Consider the following 21084-nt stretch of genomic DNA (forward strand, 5'->3'; position numbering starts at 1 on the left):
TGATTGTAGCAGGGCCTCGGTGTCGTTACGCACAACCGTCTGTGTTTACCTTTATTAAATTATGTGCAAATGACAGCAGCCTGCTACAAAGCTCAGCAGAGATGCCTCGCTCGTGGCTGCATACATATACAAGTTAAATAAAACTGCACCATCTGCCTCTGGCTGCAGCTCTGAAACGTTGCGCGTTGCATCATTTCCTGCGTTAGTCGTCATCAGGTGCCGTCGCCCTGCGATGACACAGGTGATCGTCCTGGATGAGAGTGAGCAGCGCTCTGCTTATCCTCCTCTTCGTCGTGCCTTCGTGCTTCGACGCCTCAAACGTCTCCGCAGCGGATTGTAATTACACTTTGTTTCATTTCCAGCTTCCCTGCTTTTCATGTCAGCTTGAGGCACCCTGAAGTAACGCCCAATTAATGTTTTGCCACTTTGTATACGTCACTGATGGCTTTAGCCTCTCAGCCTCCTCGGTGGCATCTGAGCACTTTTCACCACTTCGGAGCGTGGTGGGCTCCATCAGCAGCTAATGTAATTTCACTTTGAATTACTGAGACTTTTTAAGGAAGTTTTGCTTGTTAACTTGGTAATGAGCTCCGACTTAACAAGAAAATATTAAAAAATATTGCTTCTTTTCCTCGTGTCACATCTTTTATATGCTGTAAGTGACTGAGCCGCTTCCTAATGAACGTCTGCCTCGTGTCCTCTGCTGCTGCACTCAGCTTTCCCTCCTGATTCTCTCCTCCTGCTGTCGTGTTGGAAAGAGATCCAGGCAGAATGTGCCACCCTCCTCTTTTGACACATCTCTTCCCTAACTGATAACAGCGTTACCTTGGCCATTATCCCTGATGGTGTCTGCACAGAAATGACTTTTTAAAAAGGAGCTCTCGGTTTGACTTTGGAAAGCCATTCTGAGGAAGCATCAGTGGAGGAAATGTCAGCGCATCTGTTCCTCTTTTAAAAATAAATGCAGCTATTTTGAGTAATTTTTGCTCTGGCCATTAAGGTTTAACGGCGAGACGTCTGCTTTCATTTCAGGCTCAAACTCTCGGCCCTCCATCGTTTCTGAACTGCGAGCTGCGTTCATATCGACGAACGCACACAGTCGTCCCAAAAACCAACAAAAAAGTAAATGAAAGAAGAGTCGACACTCGGTTAAACTCTCAAAGGCTGTTTATTGCATGTGTGGGAGGCATTTTAAGCCTACACCTCTGAACTGCTTCCCTATCTTTGAATATTTCAGCGACTGCCTGCTGAGACGTTTCGTGACGACAACCCGTGGATCCGTTTCCTGCTCTGGTGAAACGAGTGTTTGTATCTGTCGAAGCTTCTGACAGATCCAAACATATCAGAGTTAGTCGTGGCTCGCGTTACGTCTCAGAGGAAGTGAAACACGGCGAGTTCGGTTTCCGACTAAAGCCGCATCGTTCGGCAGCTGTCGCCGGTGTTTTCTCCCAAACGTTCGGTTTTGCCAACTTCCTGTCACACGTTTGTTGGGATCGGTGGCACAGTCGGGTTCGCTCGCCTCTTGAGTGTGCACCGTGTTTTGAACTCGGCGTCGGGAAACCCTGAGGAAGCCGTGATTGCAGGTTGAAAATGTGATAGCGAGCGCATGCAGTATTAATATTCATGCTCTTTGAAGCCATTTTCATCTTAGTGTTTGTTTGCTCCTGATGGAAAAGATGAAAAGACCTGCGGACCTCATGAATTCCGCTGCGAGAATAACAACTGCATCCCCGACCACTGGAGGTGCGACAGCCAGAACGACTGTGGAGACAACTCGGACGAGGAGAACTGCAGTGAGTACCTGACTACAGTTCTTCTACAGTTTCACAGCTAAGATCGTGAACATTTACAGAATAGTAACTTAATGTTAAAGCTGTAGCTCTGACTCCTTGTTGAACGCAGCAGAAATAACTGAGAAGCTAAGTGAGCCTGAACGCTAACAGCTGAGCTGTGCTTTCAGGTGTGCCAGAGATCAAAATGAAAGCGTGCAATGCAAAGATGTCCCCTCCTTTGAATGAAAGCATGACTGTGTGGTTACTCAGTCTGCTCCGTGTTGGTATAAATCATGGCTTTGATGTCAACTACTTTTTTTGGATGTCAGAAGAAGAATTATGGCGATGCTGGAAAAGCCTACAGAAGCATTTCTAAAGACCCGAGTGTTCATCAATCCATATTAGCTCCAACTGTCTCCTCATGGCAGAGTTTCAAGAGTACTCTCGCTAGTAGCAGGCTGCCTGCAAAGATCATACCGACAGCACAACATGCACGCTGGAAACTTGTGAGAAAGACATCAAGAGAAACATCAGAATACCTGCAGACAGTCCTACAGGTATTAAATCTTTATCCCGTTATGAGGAAACAATAAAGGAAACGACAGAGCCATGAAGGAACCTCAGGCACATCTAAAGTTCCCAAAAGGACAGAGCTGGAGAGGCAGTGTTCTTCAGGCAGGTCACACAGGAAGCTGCGATTAAAGTTTAAAACAAAGAAAACGCCGCACAAATAATCAAATCTGACCTGTGGAGCAGGTTTGTGGGCAGCTTTGCTTCCTGATGACCTGGAAATGTTACGATCATCGAGAAGCTTGAAGGAGTTTTGTAATCCACGAGAGGAGCGACTCGAATGAGCAGGACGCTGAGCGGACGGACCGCTCACATCTCTCAGAGGTCATCCATCACCAGCAGCGGTTTTAAAGCTTTGTTTTAAATTGCAAAATGGAAATGTGTTGAGGACGTTGTGCTCTCACAGTCAGCTGTGCAGGTTCATCGATCTCCTTCTGCACTCAGAGAAATGCTTCTGTCTGTAATCTAAGACTACATTTCTCTGAGGGTGAGAGCACGCTTTTTATTTTTTATTATCAAGGTGAACTTAATGACACGAGAGCTGGTCGCCCATCCAGCTCTCGTGTGGTCTGCTGCCACGGGCTTGACCTTAACCCGAGGTGTCGTGGAACGACCTGTCCTCATCCTTCGCTGTGTGGATCGTAGATTTAGAGGATCCAGACGCAGGAGGCAGAGAACTCAGCGCTCACAAAACTCCCAGAAGCACAAAGTCCAAAAACACAATAAACATTATAATCCAGAAAGAGTAAACTCTCACAGCCTGGGATCAAATCCAAAGAAAGGCACAGAGACTTGCACAAACACCAAGCAGCACATGCAGAGAATGCAACCAAGCACAAAGAAAAGGCAGGGCTATATATCCTGAGGGTAACTGGGACAGTGACACCTGTAGAGAGCTATTTGGGACCAGTACACCAGTACCAGCTGTCTGTACTGGAGCCTCATGTGAGGTCAGAGGTAGGGCTGCTTGATTATGGCAAAAATGATAATCACGATTATTTTCACTGAAATTGAGATCTCGATTATTTGACGATATTTATTTAACAATAACAATGTGTTGAATAATGACTTTAAAAAATAATATAAAATAGTGCAAATACTGATAACAGTGCAAATGTTTGCAATATAAGAAACAAATGAAAAATGTAAACATCTGTGTTTAGTGAACTTTGCAGTGTTGCTCTGTGGTGCAGCTACACCGTAGCGAAGTTCACACACTGTGTCTACTTGATCCACGTCTGACTGAGCCCATAATGTTTCCACACCGCTCAAGTTTTTTACCTCTCTTTTCAACCAACGGCAGTCACTCTCCTCTCCAAATAACTTCTGCTTAGCTTTCCCAGCTTCCCTCTGGTCCTCTTAATCAGCGGTCCCCAACCCCCGGGCCTCGGACCGGTAGCGGTCCGTGAGTCGTTTGGTACCGGGCCACGAGAGTTGAGGCTCAGGTGTGAAATGTGTGGTTTTCAGGGTTTTTATCGGTTTTCAGGGTTATTTTGTTATCGTTTTTATCGTTTACTCTGTTTTCCTGGGTCTTTTCACGTGTGTTATGAATAAATCTTCTTTTTTTCGGTACCGGTACTGGTTTTATTTCGTTGTATTTATCCGCGACACCTTAAAGGCCGTGAAAATATTGTCGGGCATAAACCGGTCCGTGGCACAAAAAAGGTTGGAGACCGCTGCTCTTAATTGTTGTGACGCGTGTTCGAAATGCAGAGAGGTGCGCTCGATTTGCCACACGGAGCAGCGCGAGAGTAACGCACGAGGGAGGGGCTAATAATCGGCTCAGTCATTTTTAATGATCGTTGAAAGCCCAGATCGTAATCGTGATTACAATTCGATTAATTGAGCAGCCCTAGTCAGAGGTCGTTTGAATCCCAGAGGGTCAGAAGAAATGCAGTTCTCTGAGGACAGCTGACTGCTGCTCCCGGCGACTCAGCCACACCTCTCTCCAACACACACACATGCAAACCATCCAGGCCCATCTGAGGAAAGCTCTGTGCTGTTTCTCTGTGAGCCACACGTTCTTTCTTCTTTTGACTTGTTTGGATATTCATCATCACTTTTGGGAGAAAACTTTTTATTTCCGTTTGAAATGATGCCGGAAACCCAGCTTGTTAAATTTCCTGGTGTCTGCCTGCGTGAGGGGAAGGCTTTTGTCTGCACATTAGACATGCGCCTTTGCTGAGTGTGCATAATGTGTGCGATTTATTAGATGCTTATTCTCCAAACCTATTAATGTCACTTAAAATGCAAATAAAAGCCAGTCAAGTGTTGGACGGTGCAGAATTAAACAGGTGGACTCGGAGACAATAGAGAGGCTGCAAATCAGATTTTGCTGCAATGCCTGCTGGGAGTCTGGGTTACAGCACAGCTCGTAACACACACCAGAGTTAGCTAAGAGTCCACGATAACGGGGGGAGGCCCAGGCGGAGGATGTGATGCAGCTGTTTAGCTGCGTCCTAATATCGTCCTCGGGGACAGACTTGCACTAAACGGCAAATACAAGATTGTTGGCTTCAGAGAGCTGCTCTGCTTGTTGTCAGCGTAGAAATGAATGCATTTACATCTTGATCAGCCAGTTCATCCACTTCTAATACAAAATGACTCTAATTAGATAAAACGGCGGTTTTGCCGAGGCATTAGCGTGTGATCCTAAACACGCAGCGTTTGGCTGATGACAGTTTGCTGAGAGTGACGCTGGGAAAGAATCACATGGTTGATTTTGTGTCTTCTTCCTACTCAGAGCCCGTCACCTGTAACCACAAGGACTTTGCCTGTGCCAACGGAGACTGCATCTCCTCCCGATTCCGCTGCGACGGAGACTACGACTGCTTGGATAATTCAGATGAGGTTCATATTAACCTTATGCTATGAAACATTCATGTATTTAGTTTGTTTTTCTTTTTGTTGTTCATAAAATGAGGAAACAACAGACATTGGTTTTATTCTGAGCGACCAACAACCTAATACAGGAAGTCAGGATCAGCTGTTAAAAAAGTGCTAACCCTGATGCTGTGGGTGTTGCCCAGCAGGCAGTGCAACGCTGATACACCTGGTTATATTCTGATCACTATTAAGCATAATTAACTGTCAGCACAGTCACATATTAATTATGAATTTAACCATTCAAACCTATATATATACAAACCTAAACCATGGGCTGTTGACACATTCCTGTGGCCACCCACACACATCAAGGTCAAACTTGGTCTGCATCTACACACACAAACTCATCTACATTTAACACACTAATCACAACTATACTTTGATTGTATCTCAGCAAAGATGGAAAAGCTCACTTTTAGCACAGAAGGCTGGATGTTCAGACGATTTTGTCACAGGTTGAGGCAGACTGTGTGGAGAGTGGATCCAAATGCAGATGAAACAAAGCGTGCAAACAGACTTAATATTAACTGAAAGCAGCAGGTAAACAATAACCTAAAATAAGCTAAATATAAAAACCCTAGAACAAGAACAGGAACCTAGAAACCTGAAGACCTGACATGTGTCTGTAAACCCGGGAACAAAGCAGGCGATCGAGCGAGGAACGAGTGTAAACACACACAGGAGGTGATGAAGGGAAACAGCTGATTAGAACAAACATAATGACGCCACAGGGGAGTGAAACTAAACACCACGAACATGGGACACCAGACCTCTTCAAAATAAAACAGGAAACGTAATGAGATACAGACATGACAACACAACATGACAACATAAGACACGCAGACATGAAACACGTCTAAGAAACAATGACCCGTAACAGCAACCTCGGCATAATAGAAATTAAACATAAACCATAAACATCAAAATGTGTAAAAACTCAAAACGCTGAGTCAGATGAAGCCGATCGTTGGGAGACGTGAACCCATCTCTGTCCCGCCGCTCTCGACATTAGAAACGGACTAATGTGTCAATATTTGTAAATGAATAATCACGCTGTTTTAGGCTAAACTGCATCGGTCAGTTACATATTTATAAAGTTACTAGAAGTTTATATCATTTGTTTTAATGGACTTTTAAGGTGCGAGCGTATGAGGACTGATCCTCTGTTCACTTTTATTTCCAGCTGTAGTTTTGTTTGCCGCCTGGTTTACTGCTGTGACTCTAAACGGATGCCACCAGTGAAACCTTTATTATTACGCAGCAATAACATCTGGTAGTCATTAATTATTAACCACATATATGGAGTACGTGCGCCTTCAGAGCGTGCTAATCAGCCATGCATCAAACGTAGTTTTAGCACAAAAACCACTGAAATCAATAAACACATGTTTACTGTATTATTTACCTTAATAGTGTAATTACACCAGGCGTTATTAATTATCAGTTCATTGTTTGTAAATATGGTAAAATATGAACACACTGAATTTGAATTAATTATCAGTTCATGTATAACAGTCATTATAAATTGAGCTGCTAACAAGGCGTGAGTGGTCCCTATGCATCATATCAGTGCTAATGCTGTCAAATGATGCGGGTCAATAATAAGTAACATAAAAATTACAGGTCACATAAATGTGCTATTGTAGACACACACAAAAGGACACAGAGGCTTAACGCGTACAAATCACAGTGTACATGAGCCAAATTATAGCATATGGATAGTGTAATTTAGTCTGCAATTGATCCCTGGAAAATGTCTGTCACTATCTGAGCGTGCAGCACAAGCACGCATTAAATATCCAAATTGGAAAAGAGAACTGAAATTAGATGGCTATATTGGCGCCTGCAAAGAAAATAATCCCATTGTGGGCATAATTCACTGCGCTGATCCAAATCTCCTCGTCATGGTCGCTATATTCCAAAACAATGCTGGACAGGAAGCATCGCCACGATGAATTGTTGCACCTTCAAGTACATTAGTGCGTGAAAAGCCTCGTATTCGTTTCCTTTTGTAAATCCTAATCCTCCCCGTGCCTTTCAGCAGCACAAAGACGGCCTGTTTTGTCCATAAAGTTGTTATAATTTTACACTCTTGTAATGTGTGAAGAACTTAAATGTGGCTTTATCTGGCATTTCATGGCGTAAAGAGATTTTTGTGGGATTCATATAAAAATGCTCCATCAGTGATAACGATCCATAATTCAAGGATAAAGCCTTGTTATTACCATTCATTATTCGTGTTAACTTATTGCTCTGTTCAACATTTGCACAGCAATTTTTACATATAATCCTCCTCCATGCAAACCAGTGCAACCCTAATTAACCCTTTATTATGTGGCTCCCTGGCGCCAGCTTTGTGGGTCAGTGCAGTCAAATAGTTTGAGGAGAGAAAGTTTCCCTTCAATCAGCAGTTATTATTAAAGTCAGTCATTCACAGGAGCCACCTGTGTTTACGTAGAAGAACAATGCTGGCTGCATTCATGCTGGATTCAATGCATCATGAAGTTTAGCTGCTTTTAAGAAAAGTGCATGCATCTATTTTCAGTCCCATCGGGATAAAACTCTGAGGCTTTATTTCTGTTTTTATTTATTTCTCATTCGGAGAGGCTGCCGGCTGCTTTGGAATCAATGTAAATCATTTTTTAAACGCTATTTGAAATACTTTCTAAAAACCTCGTCACCTGTTGGTCCCTTTCAAGCCTCACTGAGCACCAGACTTTGCTCTGGAAATAGTATTTAACAGCGGTTACATCGTTAGTTTGTAATGGACTGCATTTATACAGCTTTGTATTCGTATCGATCACTTAAAGTGCTCTGCACTATAAACCACATGCACATTTAAACAGCTCTTCTCTGAAACCACACGTGTAGTCCTCACTCTGTGCTCACAGACACAGATTGAAGACGCGCTTCGCCTCCTGAGCCACAGCGTGCACGTGGCGGCGGGGGCGCTGCGCGGTTCCAGCAGTGTAGGTCGGCTTGTGTTAGAACAACGGTTGCGTTCATGTGACCGTTTGTCAGCCCTTCGCTGCGTTCCTTCATTGTGACCGATTGTGTCAAACTCCTCTGCGTGAGCTGTTTTACTATGTATGATGTCGTTTTCTGTTTCCGCCCAGCAGGGGGCTGAGCAGGAAACAGTCCGGCTGCTGGACGCTGGACGTGTCCTTGATGTTTTTCGCTGTGTTTAATTGCAGAAAGGCTGTGAGGCACACTGCTCAGACGACCAGTTTCGCTGTCACAACAACCTGTGCATCTCGATGAAGTGGCTGTGTGACGGGCAGGAAGATTGCAAGATGGGTGAAGATGAAAAAACCTGCCAGGAAACAGGTGAAGAAAGCTCCCACCACACACTGAACCACAGAGCCGTCCTCCTTTGTGCAACCTTTGTTGTCCACAACATTGTTTGTATTGCAAGTGTGAAGAATTCAATTTATAGTTATTATTCTTTTGTAGGTCAAAGAAACATTTTCTTTTTGTCCACTGTGAATAGCTCAGAGTGCACTCTGTGAGGTCACTGCTGTCTCCAACCAACCACAGTCTCACAAATCCCCCTGTAACACTCTTCTCTTCTGCAGTTGTGCCGTCCTGCTCGGTCAACGAGTACGTGTGCACCAGTGGCGGCTGCGTGTCGGCCAGCCTGCGCTGCGACGGACACGACAACTGCCTGGACGGCTCGGATGAGGTCAGAGAATCCCCCTTAAACTGTAGTAGCATAGTGTTGCAGTACTAAGTAATCAGAAAGCTGCTTTTCATGCATGAACCGAGGACCAATCGGTGCTTTTTCTAGACTTGATGGTTTGTGTTTGCGTGAGATGAGCTCAACTCATCTCAGGACAAAGCAGGACGATGGTTTAGCCGAAGTGTTGCTCACAAACATTTGAAAAATGTGCAGTTTCAGCTTTACTGAAGCTTTTTGCTGCCATCAAATTAAAAAACAAAACACATGTTGTACTGTTGCAACAACATAATTTTCAAATCATTAGACTCTGTTTTTAAATTTGAACTGTACAGTTTCCCAGTTTGTGGCCATGAAGATGAAAATAGACAAATGAGCAGAGAAAAGGAGTGAATGGTGTCTTTATGAGTTAAGCAGCAGAGAGAGACTAAAACTGTATTTTTATGTTTAACTCTCTTACTTCTTTGTTCTGGAGTGAAATGATTGAAGCCTTTAATATGTCCGTCTGTGTTACTGTGCAGTCTGCAGCCAGATGGCATAAACGCTCTCATGACTTTGTGGCATACGCGTGACCTTTTCCCAGCTCATCCTTGAGGGTTTGTTGCGCTCATTGAGGAGCACGTACTAAGAGATATGATTCTATGCAGAGTTGTGCATATGTTGGGTCGAGGTCCTCGAGATAAAAAGGCTCCTGAACTAAAAACATTTAGCATCTTTTGTGCTCGCGTGGCTGCGGTGACATAAACCTTCATGGTTCTGCAGTGCTGCTCCCTCTGTCCTGTCTTTGTGTTGATGAGAACGCCTGCTGGCTGCGCCTGCGTCTTTGCTAACAGATCGGCTGTGTGAAGGAGTGCAGAGAAGACGAGTTCCTGTGTCTGAATCGGGCCCACTGCATCCCTCGGCGCTGGCGCTGCGACGACGTGCTGGACTGCATGGACCACAGCGATGAAGAAAACTGCAGCCAGGGTAGGTGTCAGCGTGATGTCTGAAGGTAAAAAAGTCTGAACAGAGAATTGATTTGAGCGGCTGCACAGCATTTAATGATAAAAGGGCCGAAACAGCAGAGAGGAAGACGACTCTGAGACGGGAGGAGAGACAGGAAGAGAAGCAGGTTCTGCTGGTGTTGGTGGGAATGATCCACATTGTCAGGATCATCATGTAGAAGCATCTGTTACTAGAATCCTGTAATGGGCCATTTGTGACTCCTGTTCTCCTTTGAATGCACTGTTTTTACCGTTGGCGTGTTCGCGGCGCTAAAAGTCTCGTTGCACTCTTCGATTGCAGCAGCCTTCTTCTGCCGAGCTGATGAATTCATTTGCAACAACACCTTATGCAAACTCCACACGTGGGTGTGCGACGGCAAGGATGATTGCGGAGACAACTCTGACGAGGACGCGGACATGTGTGGTGGGTTGAGATTGTCACTCTCAAGAATTTCCTTTGAAGCAGACGATGCATATTTTATAGACCTCTGCTTTTCGATCTCCCGAGAGGGAACGTTTCGTTGTCTTTTCATAAAAGCTTTGATGCTCTTATTAATTTATTTATAGTTCCACTGAAGGACACCTCCATTAGCCGTTTGTGTCTTTTGTCCTCCAGCGAAGCTTCCCTGCCCCCCCACGAGGCCGTTCCGCTGTCGAAACGATCACGTGTGTCTGCGCACGGACCAGGTCTGCAACAAAGTGGACGACTGCGGCGACAACTCGGACGAAGAAGAGTGTGGTGAGCGCAAACCGCACCAGCACGGGTCTAACGATGCCTCGAGCGGTATTAGTGTGAAAGTTCAACGACTCTTTATTCATCAAATTAAGTGCAGAAGGTTAAAAGCGCCCCTGATGCAGCCGTCCTTGTTTCGTTCTGTGAGGATGATAATTGGAGTTGGGAGAAAAAGAAGCACCAACAATGAAGCAGCGTCTGCTTAGTTGTTGAATGACAGAGATTTCTTTTTCTCTCTCATGCTGTTTAACTAAAATAACCGAACGTTGAACATTCTGCAGAGCAGGAGGCTTGTTGGTCCTACACCGTGTGAGGCTGTGTGCTCGTGCACTGCAAACCTGCAAACACAGGTTTTGAACTTTAGCTCGAGTACCAGGAGTCTAAATGTGCTGCAGAGGAATCTGAAAGGCAGAAAAAGGACTGTGACTGCATGTTAAACGGGAGCCACGTTTGGTGCACTTAACACAGTTTACAATTTATTCCTGCAGATTTTTGTGGTGAAAGTGAAAATGCTTTTCAAACACACGAGCGCTCCCAGCCTGTTTCCTCCACACAGCTTTGTGTGAATAATCCCAGACAGGAAGGAGAGGACGCATCTCTGCTCTCCTCCATCGCTCTCTCATCTCCCTCTCTGCTTCCATCACTGATCCATCTCCTCCATCACTTCATTACCTCTAAGAATTCTGTGCTTCCGCTTCTATCCTTCTGTTCAATCTGAGCTTAATCCTAATAATCTCTTCATCTGCGGCTTCATCGCTGTGTGATATTCTTTATCTCTGTCTGTTATTGGAGGAGGATGGCAAACTTTTGCTTATGTTCTCTGAGGACAAAAGCAAAACGTGTGAAACACCTCAACAGTTTTTAGTTTGAATAATTAACAGATACAGTCAAAAAGCTCTTTCTCTGATTTATTTCAAACACTTGCAAAACGACCTGCCGGCAAATAAAGAGACTCCGGGACGTCGCTTCAAAGTAGTAAACACTAAACGGACTTCATGATGATTTCAAAGTGTTCAGCTAAGTCAAGCGCAGGTGACTGGACAGGCTGTTTCTCATGAGCTGATGTCGGCTCTCGGTCTGTGTGCACTGAAGCAGAGGTCGTGGCTGGAAGACCTCGGCCCTGTGGGAAGACCGAGTTTTCCTGCAGTAACCGCCGCTGCGTCCCGATCCAGCTGCAGTGCGACCTGTTCAGCGACTGCGGGGACGGCGGCTCAGATGAGCAAGACTGCAAGGCATGTAAGTACGGCACAAGCTGACTTCAGCGGACACGTCAAAGGAGCCGTCGGTGAGATGAAAAGCACCAAATGTTACCGCGGCGTTATCAGAAAGCGAAGCTATCCTCGTTTTGTTTTGTTATTTATGCTAATACATGTGCGCCCGCGCCTGCAGTGTGCTTTGTAAAAGATGGAGATGCTCCTTTGGCTTTTGCACCTGAAAGGAGGAGCCCAGCAGGGCTGATGTGTAATCTGCCTTTATTTGTAGTTTCCAGTGGAGATGTATGTGGAAAGAAAACCAATCCGTGTGGAGAGGACGCCGTCTGCAACCAGACAAATGCTAATTCTATATGTCAGTGCAAACCTGGCTTCAAGAGGAATCAGAAGACGGGCCAGTGTGAAGGTAACCGTGTGTCATGTAGTTTCTATGGTCTGGCTTTTAACACACACTGACGGCCTTAGCTGTTGTTGTTTTTATTGACTTATTTTATTTGTTTTTCTGTATTTTACTGCATCATTGTTGCGCATTTCTTTTACTTTAGTGGCGTTTTACATGAAACTGACTGAAATGTGCTATAAAAATAAACTTAAGAGCATTTTACATATTTACTTATTACGTATCTGTTCCTTCAGTTAGTTTAGAGGAAGCTGGCTGGTGCCTGTTGTTCATTTTGAGCGAGTTTAGTCCTGATAAAACCTGCCAGGTGTCAACAGGTGAGTTTGTGAGTCAAACCTCAGTAAAACTGGGGAAATAAACGGTCTTAATGGAAGCGATTGCTGTGACTTTATAACGTGTTTGTAAATGTCATACATGCACACAGTTACGTGGAAAACTCTACATTTGCAGCATCATAAATGAGGCTGTACTTCTTTGCAGAGATAAATGAATGTCTGCAGTTTGACGCTTGTCCTCATTACTGCGCGAACACTAAAGGGTCCTATAAATGCTCATGTGACCGGAATTTTAAGGAGATCAACGGCAACTGTGTAGCAAGAGGTATGCTAAGAAAACTCAGTGTATCCACTGTGGTGACCTCTCTGTGGACGTGAGTCGTTTTAATGAATGGTTTTACCTTTTAACACGTGAACGACTCACCGGCAGGACCAGAGGAACGAGTGTTCTACGTGTCCAACGACACCGAGATCCGCAGCTTCCTGTATCCCTTTAACCAGAGCCTCGGATACAGGCTGCCCACGCACATTGAGGACAACGCCCGAATCATTGGGATGGATGTTCTGTTTCACCACCAAAAGTTTATCTGGGCGACCCAGTTCAACCCTGGTGGGATTTTTTACAAAGACAATTTGGAAAGAAGTCAGAGCAAAACAAATGTCAGAAATATTGTGAGTATTTTTTATTGTATTTTAATTTTGTGCTTATTAGGAAGAAAATGTGTTTAAAAATAATCCGTGTTTTAGTTTCGTATACTGCACCGCTACGTCTCACTTTGAATCAGCGTGTGCACGAGCGCCTGACGGTGTGACTCTTATCGGTTGCAGTGCTCAGACTTCCGGCGACCCCGAGATATTTCTGCTGACTGGATTACAGGAAACATTTATTGGACCGATCACTCCCGGATGCACTGGTTTAGTTATTACACAGCCCACTGGACTAAATTACGATATTCCATAAATGTGGGCCAACTTAAAGGACCGAACTGCACCCGCCTGATTACTGATATATCTGGAGAGCCGTACGCCATCGCCGTCAACCCCACCAGGGGGTAAGTACACATCACACAATATTCAACTTCACAGATGTTTCTGCCAGAGCACCATTATTTAATCCTGTAACGAGCCGCTGTTTTCGAAAACGTAATCAATTTCACATTACATAATACTCAGTAGCATGTTATTAATTACTCAGCTGCTCCGCTCGGCACAGTAATCGGTTACATTTCCTCTTACATCACTTAAACTCGCCAGACCTGCTCCAACAAAGGTGTTACAACAACGACAAAGCGGCGCACAGCTGTGACACGTCGCTCTGCTAACGAGTCTTTGGTTTTCCTCATCGTCTCAGCTCCTGACGCTGTGTTAAAAAATAACCTGTTTACTTTTTAATATTATTATAACTGTAAAACATGACATCAACACAGAAACGTGCTGGTTGCAGTAGCTGTGATACTGAGCATGTATCTGTAAAATAAATGCATATTTGTTGAAGCTGATTTTGGTTCCTCGCAGAATGATGTACTGGAGCGTGATCGGTGATCATTCTCAGATTGAGGAATCAGCCATGGATGGCTCACTGCGCAGAGTGATGCTGGACAAAAACCTGAGGAGACCCACTGGTGGGTGGCTCGTTTATTCCTTTTGTTGAACCACATTTTTTAAAAAGTTCATCATTAATTTTGAAGTCATATGAAATGTTGTGAATTTTATGAATGGACTTTGTGTGTTCTGATATCTCTGGCCAATACCTGTCCATCAATAATTATTCAATAACTATTTAATTTCCAGTTACTGAAATGATTGAACGATCATAAAAATAAAGATAAAAAGTAACACAGCACGGTGTCGTTGGGCTGATATCTGCACCTTCTTTATTTGTGCAGTAAACACACATTTGATGCACAACGTGCAAATTCCACATAGCAGAGCTTCAATATAAACTCGTGTTTGTTATTGAGGCAGCTAATAAATACCTGATTAACTAACAATGTTCTGCCAACATGTGTAACACTTACACACACGATGTGTTTCGCCTGCAGCGTCACGTGACGTTTGCAGTTATATATGAAATAAAGTTCCGCATGCAGACTGTCTGTTATTCTAAAGAATCAAATGGATATATATATTTATTTATTTATATATATATTTATTTATTTATATATATATATATTTATTTATATATATATTTATTTATTTATTTATTAATATATATATATATTTATTTATATATATTTATTTATTTATATATGTATGTATGTATATATATCTCCATCCAAATCAGCGCACACGCAGCAGCGTACAGCTGCTCGGGATGTGTTGTACGCCTGTAGGGAAGCACTTAGTGCTGATCTAGTTTTGAAGAGCTGCTTTGGCCTCCTTAAATTCAAGGATGCTATGATCTGTCTTGGTCACACAAAGAGGAATTCATCATCAGCTATTTAAATGCTGCAGCCTGGTGCTCAATTATACGGTCAGACTTCTGGGAAACAGTAGAATTGTAAAAAAGCTCATCGTGATCAAAAGGCGCCGTCCTTTCTCAGGATTTTAAACACAAGCTGTTGAATAGAAACAACCGGACGGAGAAACGTTGGTGCTGGAACCGTCCTGACCTTAAGGTCTCCTCCTCTGAGGGACTCCACAGTGATCTCTGTGTAATTTGTCAGGTAAATGAATCTCTTACCTTCCTCCTCCCACAGGGCTGGCCATTGATTATTTCAACCAGCGTATTTACTGGGCTGATCCTGAGCTCTCGCAGATAGGGAGCATGAGATTGGATGGCTCGGACCCTCTGGTGACAATCAGCGACAGACACGGTAAACACAAATGGAAAACTTTCATCTACACAAATTCGTTTCATGCTTCTCTTTGTTTTTCTCAACTTTATTTATCAAATAATTGCCAGATTAACATTGCTTTTATGTGGCACAAGGTTAAGGTTCTAAACAGTGTCTGTTAGCACCAATCCTCTTACACAACACAGGATATAAACTTTATAATCCCAAAGCTGCAGAAACCTGATTTTATCTGCTCTCTTTTCTCTGCTGGATGTTTAGGAATCTCCCAGCCGTACAGAATCGATATATTTGAGGACTACATTTATGGAACTGGGTTAAAACACGAGGTCTTCAAGATTCACAAGTATGGGAAACAGGCTGTGGAGTTTCTCAGTTTGGGGGTGGAGAAGCCCACTAATGTTTTCATCTCCCACCGTTACAAACAGCAGGACGGTAAGCTGCCCTGATGTTCACTGTTTATCTGTAAAATGTCCCTTTAGAGCAGAAGAGGAAACGCTGTTCAGTCAGTTGAAGTTTGATTACTTATTTACTTGGTAATTGTGTTTGTAATTCAGTTCTATTGTTATTATTTGTTCCTTTGATGTTCTAAAGACTTCTTATAAACACAAACACACACAAACAGCCACCGATCATATTTCTGAATGAACGACTAGAGCAGCAGACGAGGCGAATAATAAATGCAACCATCAGCAGTTGGTAACCAACCACACATACTGGACTGACAGCAGTAGCACGATATTTAGGTTTATGATAAACATAACGACAATCATTTATTGTGTGTGTGAGAGGTGAGGTCCAGCTGTTCCAACCAGTACGGGAGGAGTTTTATTAAAACTTTAAGGTTTCAGTGATGGATGTGTGGATGTTGAAGGGCTGCTGATGTCCAGACCACATTATATAAACAATGTGACAACAACGTACAGTTCCAGTTCCCTCTGCATCTCCACACAGCTATAAGAGGGCTCCAGGCACTATCCTAAATTTGACCATCACACAGACTTTAGAGGAACCAGCCTCCCTCAGGGAACTCTGAGAGTCATCAAACATTAAATATAAGGTTAGAAATGTGTGTGTACAACAAATAGAAACACGTTTCTCTATTTGTGCTGTTTCATGAAACTATCAGATAAAATCTCTCTCTGGATGCTTTGTTGCTTGTTTACTTTAACATCTGGCTGACGACTTTTAAATGTCCCATTTGGCTAACGTTGGTCTGTTCACAGCGACACGTTGACCCTGGAAACGTAACATGAATGTGGTGAAGAGACATCAGCTCAGAAATTCATCCACCTGCTGCACGTCTGACAAATAAGCTAAAGACGAATATTCAGCAAACCTGAGAGATCGTTTTAAAAACTGTGCCGAGTGAAACATGTGGAGCTGTTTTATAGAGCAAACTATAAATGATATTATTCACTGTGAGCAGCTGAGCGACGCTCAACAGTGAAAAAGTCATTATTTCATTAAAATTCGATCAATCCATTTTATTTATCTGGTATCAGTTTTATTATTAATGTTATTTGACATATTAGGATGTAATGCAGTTTGCCACAAACAAACAAAACCAATTGAATTTAGGATTCATTTCTTTTATTGGTTTCTTTAAATAACACCTGCGTATCTGTCTGATCTGCTGAAGCTCTTCGTCCCCACTCGTTCGCTCCGGTCAGCTGTTGCTCTCAGTCCCCAAATCACTGAGGAGACCGAGCGTTCTCTATCGTGGCTCCTGAGCTTTGCAATAATCTTCCTCTTCACATTAGGCGATCGACATCAGTGCTGGTTTTTAAATCCACATTGAAAACACATTTTTATTCACTGGCTTTCACTCAGTGGTTGACTGACTTGTATTTACTTATATTTTATTGTTTTCGCTATGTTTATTATTTTATCGTATTTATTATTCTTATGGTATCTATTATGTTTCTATTGTTCAGCACTTTGGTCGGCCTTGTGTGTTTTTAAAGTGCTATATAAATAAACCATGATGATGATGAAAACAGGAGTCATGCAGTATGCAGGACTGTGGATTAAGATAAATTTATGATTAGTGAACAATTAGGTTTTTGATAAAAAGTTTAATTCTACATATTTTAACGAAACAACTGGACTAATATTGTGAAACGATGCTTTATAGATATAAATGATATTTAGCTGCGTGTTTCACGTGTGCAACATAAACCACTAACCTGTTCAATCAATCAAGGCTTTATTCGCCACGTGCAGGTTGCCCTGCAGTGAAATAGGACACATACCCCCCCTTCCCCCCCATCACATGGGGATACAGGTCGGAGATCGGTAGCGTTACAGAAAAACACTGAAATATTCACTACAATGGGAAAGTACAAGAGGAATAAAGAGACCTCTGCTCATGCTGGGCTCCTGGGAGGACAGCATGAGAACAGGAAACAAAAAAACTCCTCTGCACAGAAAAGCACATAAATGTCCACAGCACAACATTATGGAGCACGTGACCAGCCACAGGGTCGGGTGGGGGGTGAGGAGTCATCCGAAGCAAACACAGCAGCCATCCTGCCCAGCGCTACCATCCAGCGCGGGCTCAGACCCGCCGTGTTCCCAGGAGGCAACAAGCATCGAAGGCGTTTGGAAAGGGAGGGGGGATGAGTGTGTGCATATCAGTGTATATGTATGTGTGTGTGTGTGTGTGTGTGCGTGTGCGTGTGCGTGTGTGTGCGTGTGCGTGTGTGTGTGTGTGTGTCCAGAGTTCAGCTGAGACAGTGTCCTTCGCCCTGCCAGGCTAAGTAAACAGTCTTCCAGCCAACCCAGGTGGCCTTGCATGGATGGGAAGAACAGACTCAACACAGTCGTTATCAGGGTGTTGTTGTTCGGCTCCAGCCTTGAGACCGCAGCTGGCGCCGAGAGGATATCCACATGAAGTGATGGTGCTTTTTACCATCACTTCATGTGATGGTAAAAAGCGAACAGCTCATATGAATTTCAAAGCAGTTCTACAGTCCAACACTGGTCTCTCAATCTCCCGTTGGAGAGCCGCGAGCTTCTCCATACTTGCGCTCATTTCTTGTGCTCAAGGAGCCGATTTCTGAGAACTCACGACCACAGTGTGCTTCCCCAAGATGTGATCCAATTTTTTTTGAGAAACTCACGCCTCTCCCATCGTTTCAATCCCAGCGGGCAGCCTTGGGGGGGTTTGAACAGCCGGTTCCGCTTCCTTAATTCTTCGATAAGTCAGGGCCAAGCCAGCTCCGATCAGAACCCTGTTACCATGGTTCATAGGTAGATATCTTCAGCACTCAGGCTCACCCGAGCCCAGACTTCTCGTTGAGAAAGGGGTGTTGATTGCATTCAGGGAGCAGTTGATCCAATCCATAATTCCTCTTTTAGATTTTAGAGAACAGACTGTGAGAGAGTGTTCAGGGAAAGTAATACAAAAAACACGAGACTAGACAAGGACATAAGAGGCTAAGCAGGGAAGCTCAGGGAGAGGAGGAGGAGGAGGAAAGTGTGACCGCCTTCGTCAAGAGCAAGAGCGGTCGCACTGTTCTGATCAATACAGCCACGTCCATCCTCTCACTTCCTCCAGGTGATAAAGCATGGCAGTTATTGGTTCCATCTCTGGTGTTAATGATGAGAAAGCGTGAGAGAGCTCAGCCTCGGTCAGGTTTTCACTTAAACGACAGCTGTTCCTCCCTACAGACTGATTAGTGTACACTGTGGAGTCTGAGGGCACAACATGTGCTTAGCTTGCAAGTAGCTAAGACACAAAGGCTCGATATGTAAGAGATGGCAGAGATTTTGATTTCTCTCTTTTATCGTCATCCTTTAAACTGAATATATAAATAAACTCTCTTAAACCAGTAAATGGATCTCAGGGTTCGTTCTGCTCGGTGTGCAGCAGGATTTGTTTGACAGAACAGCATGAAGGACAGTTTTAGATTCACACAAAATGAGAAAGTCTCTTGGAGACATTTCCATGATCGTCAGTTCAAACAGTTGCATATAAGTAAGTTATTGGGAGCACCGAGGAAGATCAGCCCTCGTGAGTCAGCAGGACCAGGTCACATCCCTGGGTGACCTCTCTGTGTCTCCGATGCTTCCGTCTTCTGTCTACAAACTGCGCCCCGGTCTGCCAGGATTGGTAACTTCAGCTAACATTACTACAAACATGGGCTCTCCACCTACCTGAGCAGGGAGGAGCATTTAACACCACACAGCGGGTTTCGAGGGGCCATCAGCGGCTGCATTTACGGAGCAGACTGAGGAGCTTCTACAGCTGCATGATTGAGGCCATCCTGACCAGCTGCATCACCGTGTGGTGCAGTAACACCGCTGCACCTGCACAGAGTGCTGAAGACTGCCAAAAACATCATTAGGACTCCAGCACCCTCTCTGCAGAGGATCTACCATCAGTCCACAGCTGCCTCCATCAAAGACCCCGCCTACACGCTGACGTAGCATAGATTGGATAAATATGTACATTTGCCCTGCAGCTCAGATTCTTCTTATTTTATTTCTATCTTCGATTTATATTGTATTTCCTTTATTGTACTAACTGTAGTTCTTTATAATTGTTTCTGTTGTTTTTAAATGATCATTTATTATAGTTATTAGTTTTATACATGCATCTTTCTGTTTGGCACCAAAAGAAGAATTTCATTCACGTTTCTGTGAATATGACAATAAAAAACCTGAAGGGCTTCCCTCAGACTGACAGCGAGACGGCTGAAACCTGAACAGGACACTGATCAGAGCTGGTTTTGGGATGAAGCAGGGTGAACACCAGGTCCGACCCAAAAAACCAACCAATTCAAACGAACTGTGAAGAAGAGTGGCGCAAACCCAGTTTTAATGAGGGTGCATGTAGAGGACATTCATGCTCACGATGAGTGGATGTGAACCTCTGACAGCAGCTTGATTCAAACATTATGTTGAGTTGTGTTTGCCTGTTTCAGTTAAAGCAGTTTGATTCACAACATGAACATGTCGTCCTCTCTGCTAAAAGCAGCCCTTCTAAAGGTGACACATCAGTTATACAGTTATTTCTCAGCTTTTGATTATTCAATGTGAAGATGCATGTGTAAATGATTCATGTGCTGTGCCTCTAAAGCCTACAGCACTTCAATAGCTCTATTAAAAAAGAACAACCGCATGTTTCACAGAAAGAGAAGTTGTTCTTGTTCAGCATCACAGATGATCTCCTCCGTTGTTTCTCCACAGGACCCAATCCATGCTCCAGAATGTCCTGTGATTTCATGTGTTTGCTCAACCCGACTGGTGCCAGGTGCACCTGTCCAGAGGGGAAGGTGCTGGTGAACGGCACCTGCAATGATGTCAACGTCTCAGGTATCTTAACAGTAATATTGACTTTGAATATATAACAATGAGCAGCTTTCTGAAGCGTCACGATGTGTTTAGTGAACACGCTGGTGATAACTGCATTCTGTGCGTGTTGCTGTCTCACATTAGCTCCATAACACTGTTAAATATCACGTGACTGTGCACATGGCGCTGCAGTAAGTGATACAAACTTTGCCGCTGTGAAGGTGAACTGTGCCGCCCCCCCTGTGAGAATGGAGGCCGCTGCTTAGCCAATGAGAAAGGAGACTGGAGGTGCTACTGCTGGCCTGACTTTTCAGGGGAGCGTTGTGAGGTCAACCACTGCACAGACTACTGCCTAAACGGAGGCACCTGCAGGGGCTCGCCGCTGGGTACGTCTGTGCTTTCAAAAACTCTTTACTGCATGATTCCTTTGGACGATTCACATGTTTGACGTGTTTCTGAGTCGCTGCACAGAGAATAATTCA

General features: G+C 44.0%; 1 protein-coding gene across 2 annotated transcripts in view; it reads left to right on the forward strand.

The window, feature by feature from the left end:
• The window catches only part of lrp1bb (low density lipoprotein receptor-related protein 1Bb), a 262406-nt gene that overhangs the window by 224145 nt on the left and 17177 nt on the right, over positions 1-21084 (forward strand). For both annotated transcript variants that reach the window (XM_076875387.1, XM_076875388.1), the window contains 17 exons: positions 1677-1793; positions 5086-5192; positions 8423-8555; positions 8804-8910; positions 9738-9870; positions 10189-10311; positions 10504-10626; positions 11713-11856; positions 12103-12237; positions 12712-12831; positions 12937-13178; positions 13335-13558; positions 14022-14128; positions 15206-15322; positions 15563-15736; positions 20498-20623; positions 20824-20988. In XM_076875387.1, the coding sequence (XP_076731502.1) occupies positions 1677-1793; positions 5086-5192; positions 8423-8555; positions 8804-8910; positions 9738-9870; positions 10189-10311; positions 10504-10626; positions 11713-11856; positions 12103-12237; positions 12712-12831; positions 12937-13178; positions 13335-13558; positions 14022-14128; positions 15206-15322; positions 15563-15736; positions 20498-20623; positions 20824-20988 (2397 nt within the window). The remainder of the gene's footprint in view (positions 1-1676; positions 1794-5085; positions 5193-8422; positions 8556-8803; positions 8911-9737; positions 9871-10188; positions 10312-10503; positions 10627-11712; positions 11857-12102; positions 12238-12711; positions 12832-12936; positions 13179-13334; positions 13559-14021; positions 14129-15205; positions 15323-15562; positions 15737-20497; positions 20624-20823; positions 20989-21084) is intronic.

The sequence above is a fragment of the Maylandia zebra genome, linkage group LG16 (assembly GCF_041146795.1).
Source record: "Maylandia zebra isolate NMK-2024a linkage group LG16, Mzebra_GT3a, whole genome shotgun sequence".
NCBI classification, from domain to species: domain Eukaryota; kingdom Metazoa; phylum Chordata; class Actinopteri; order Cichliformes; family Cichlidae; genus Maylandia; species Maylandia zebra.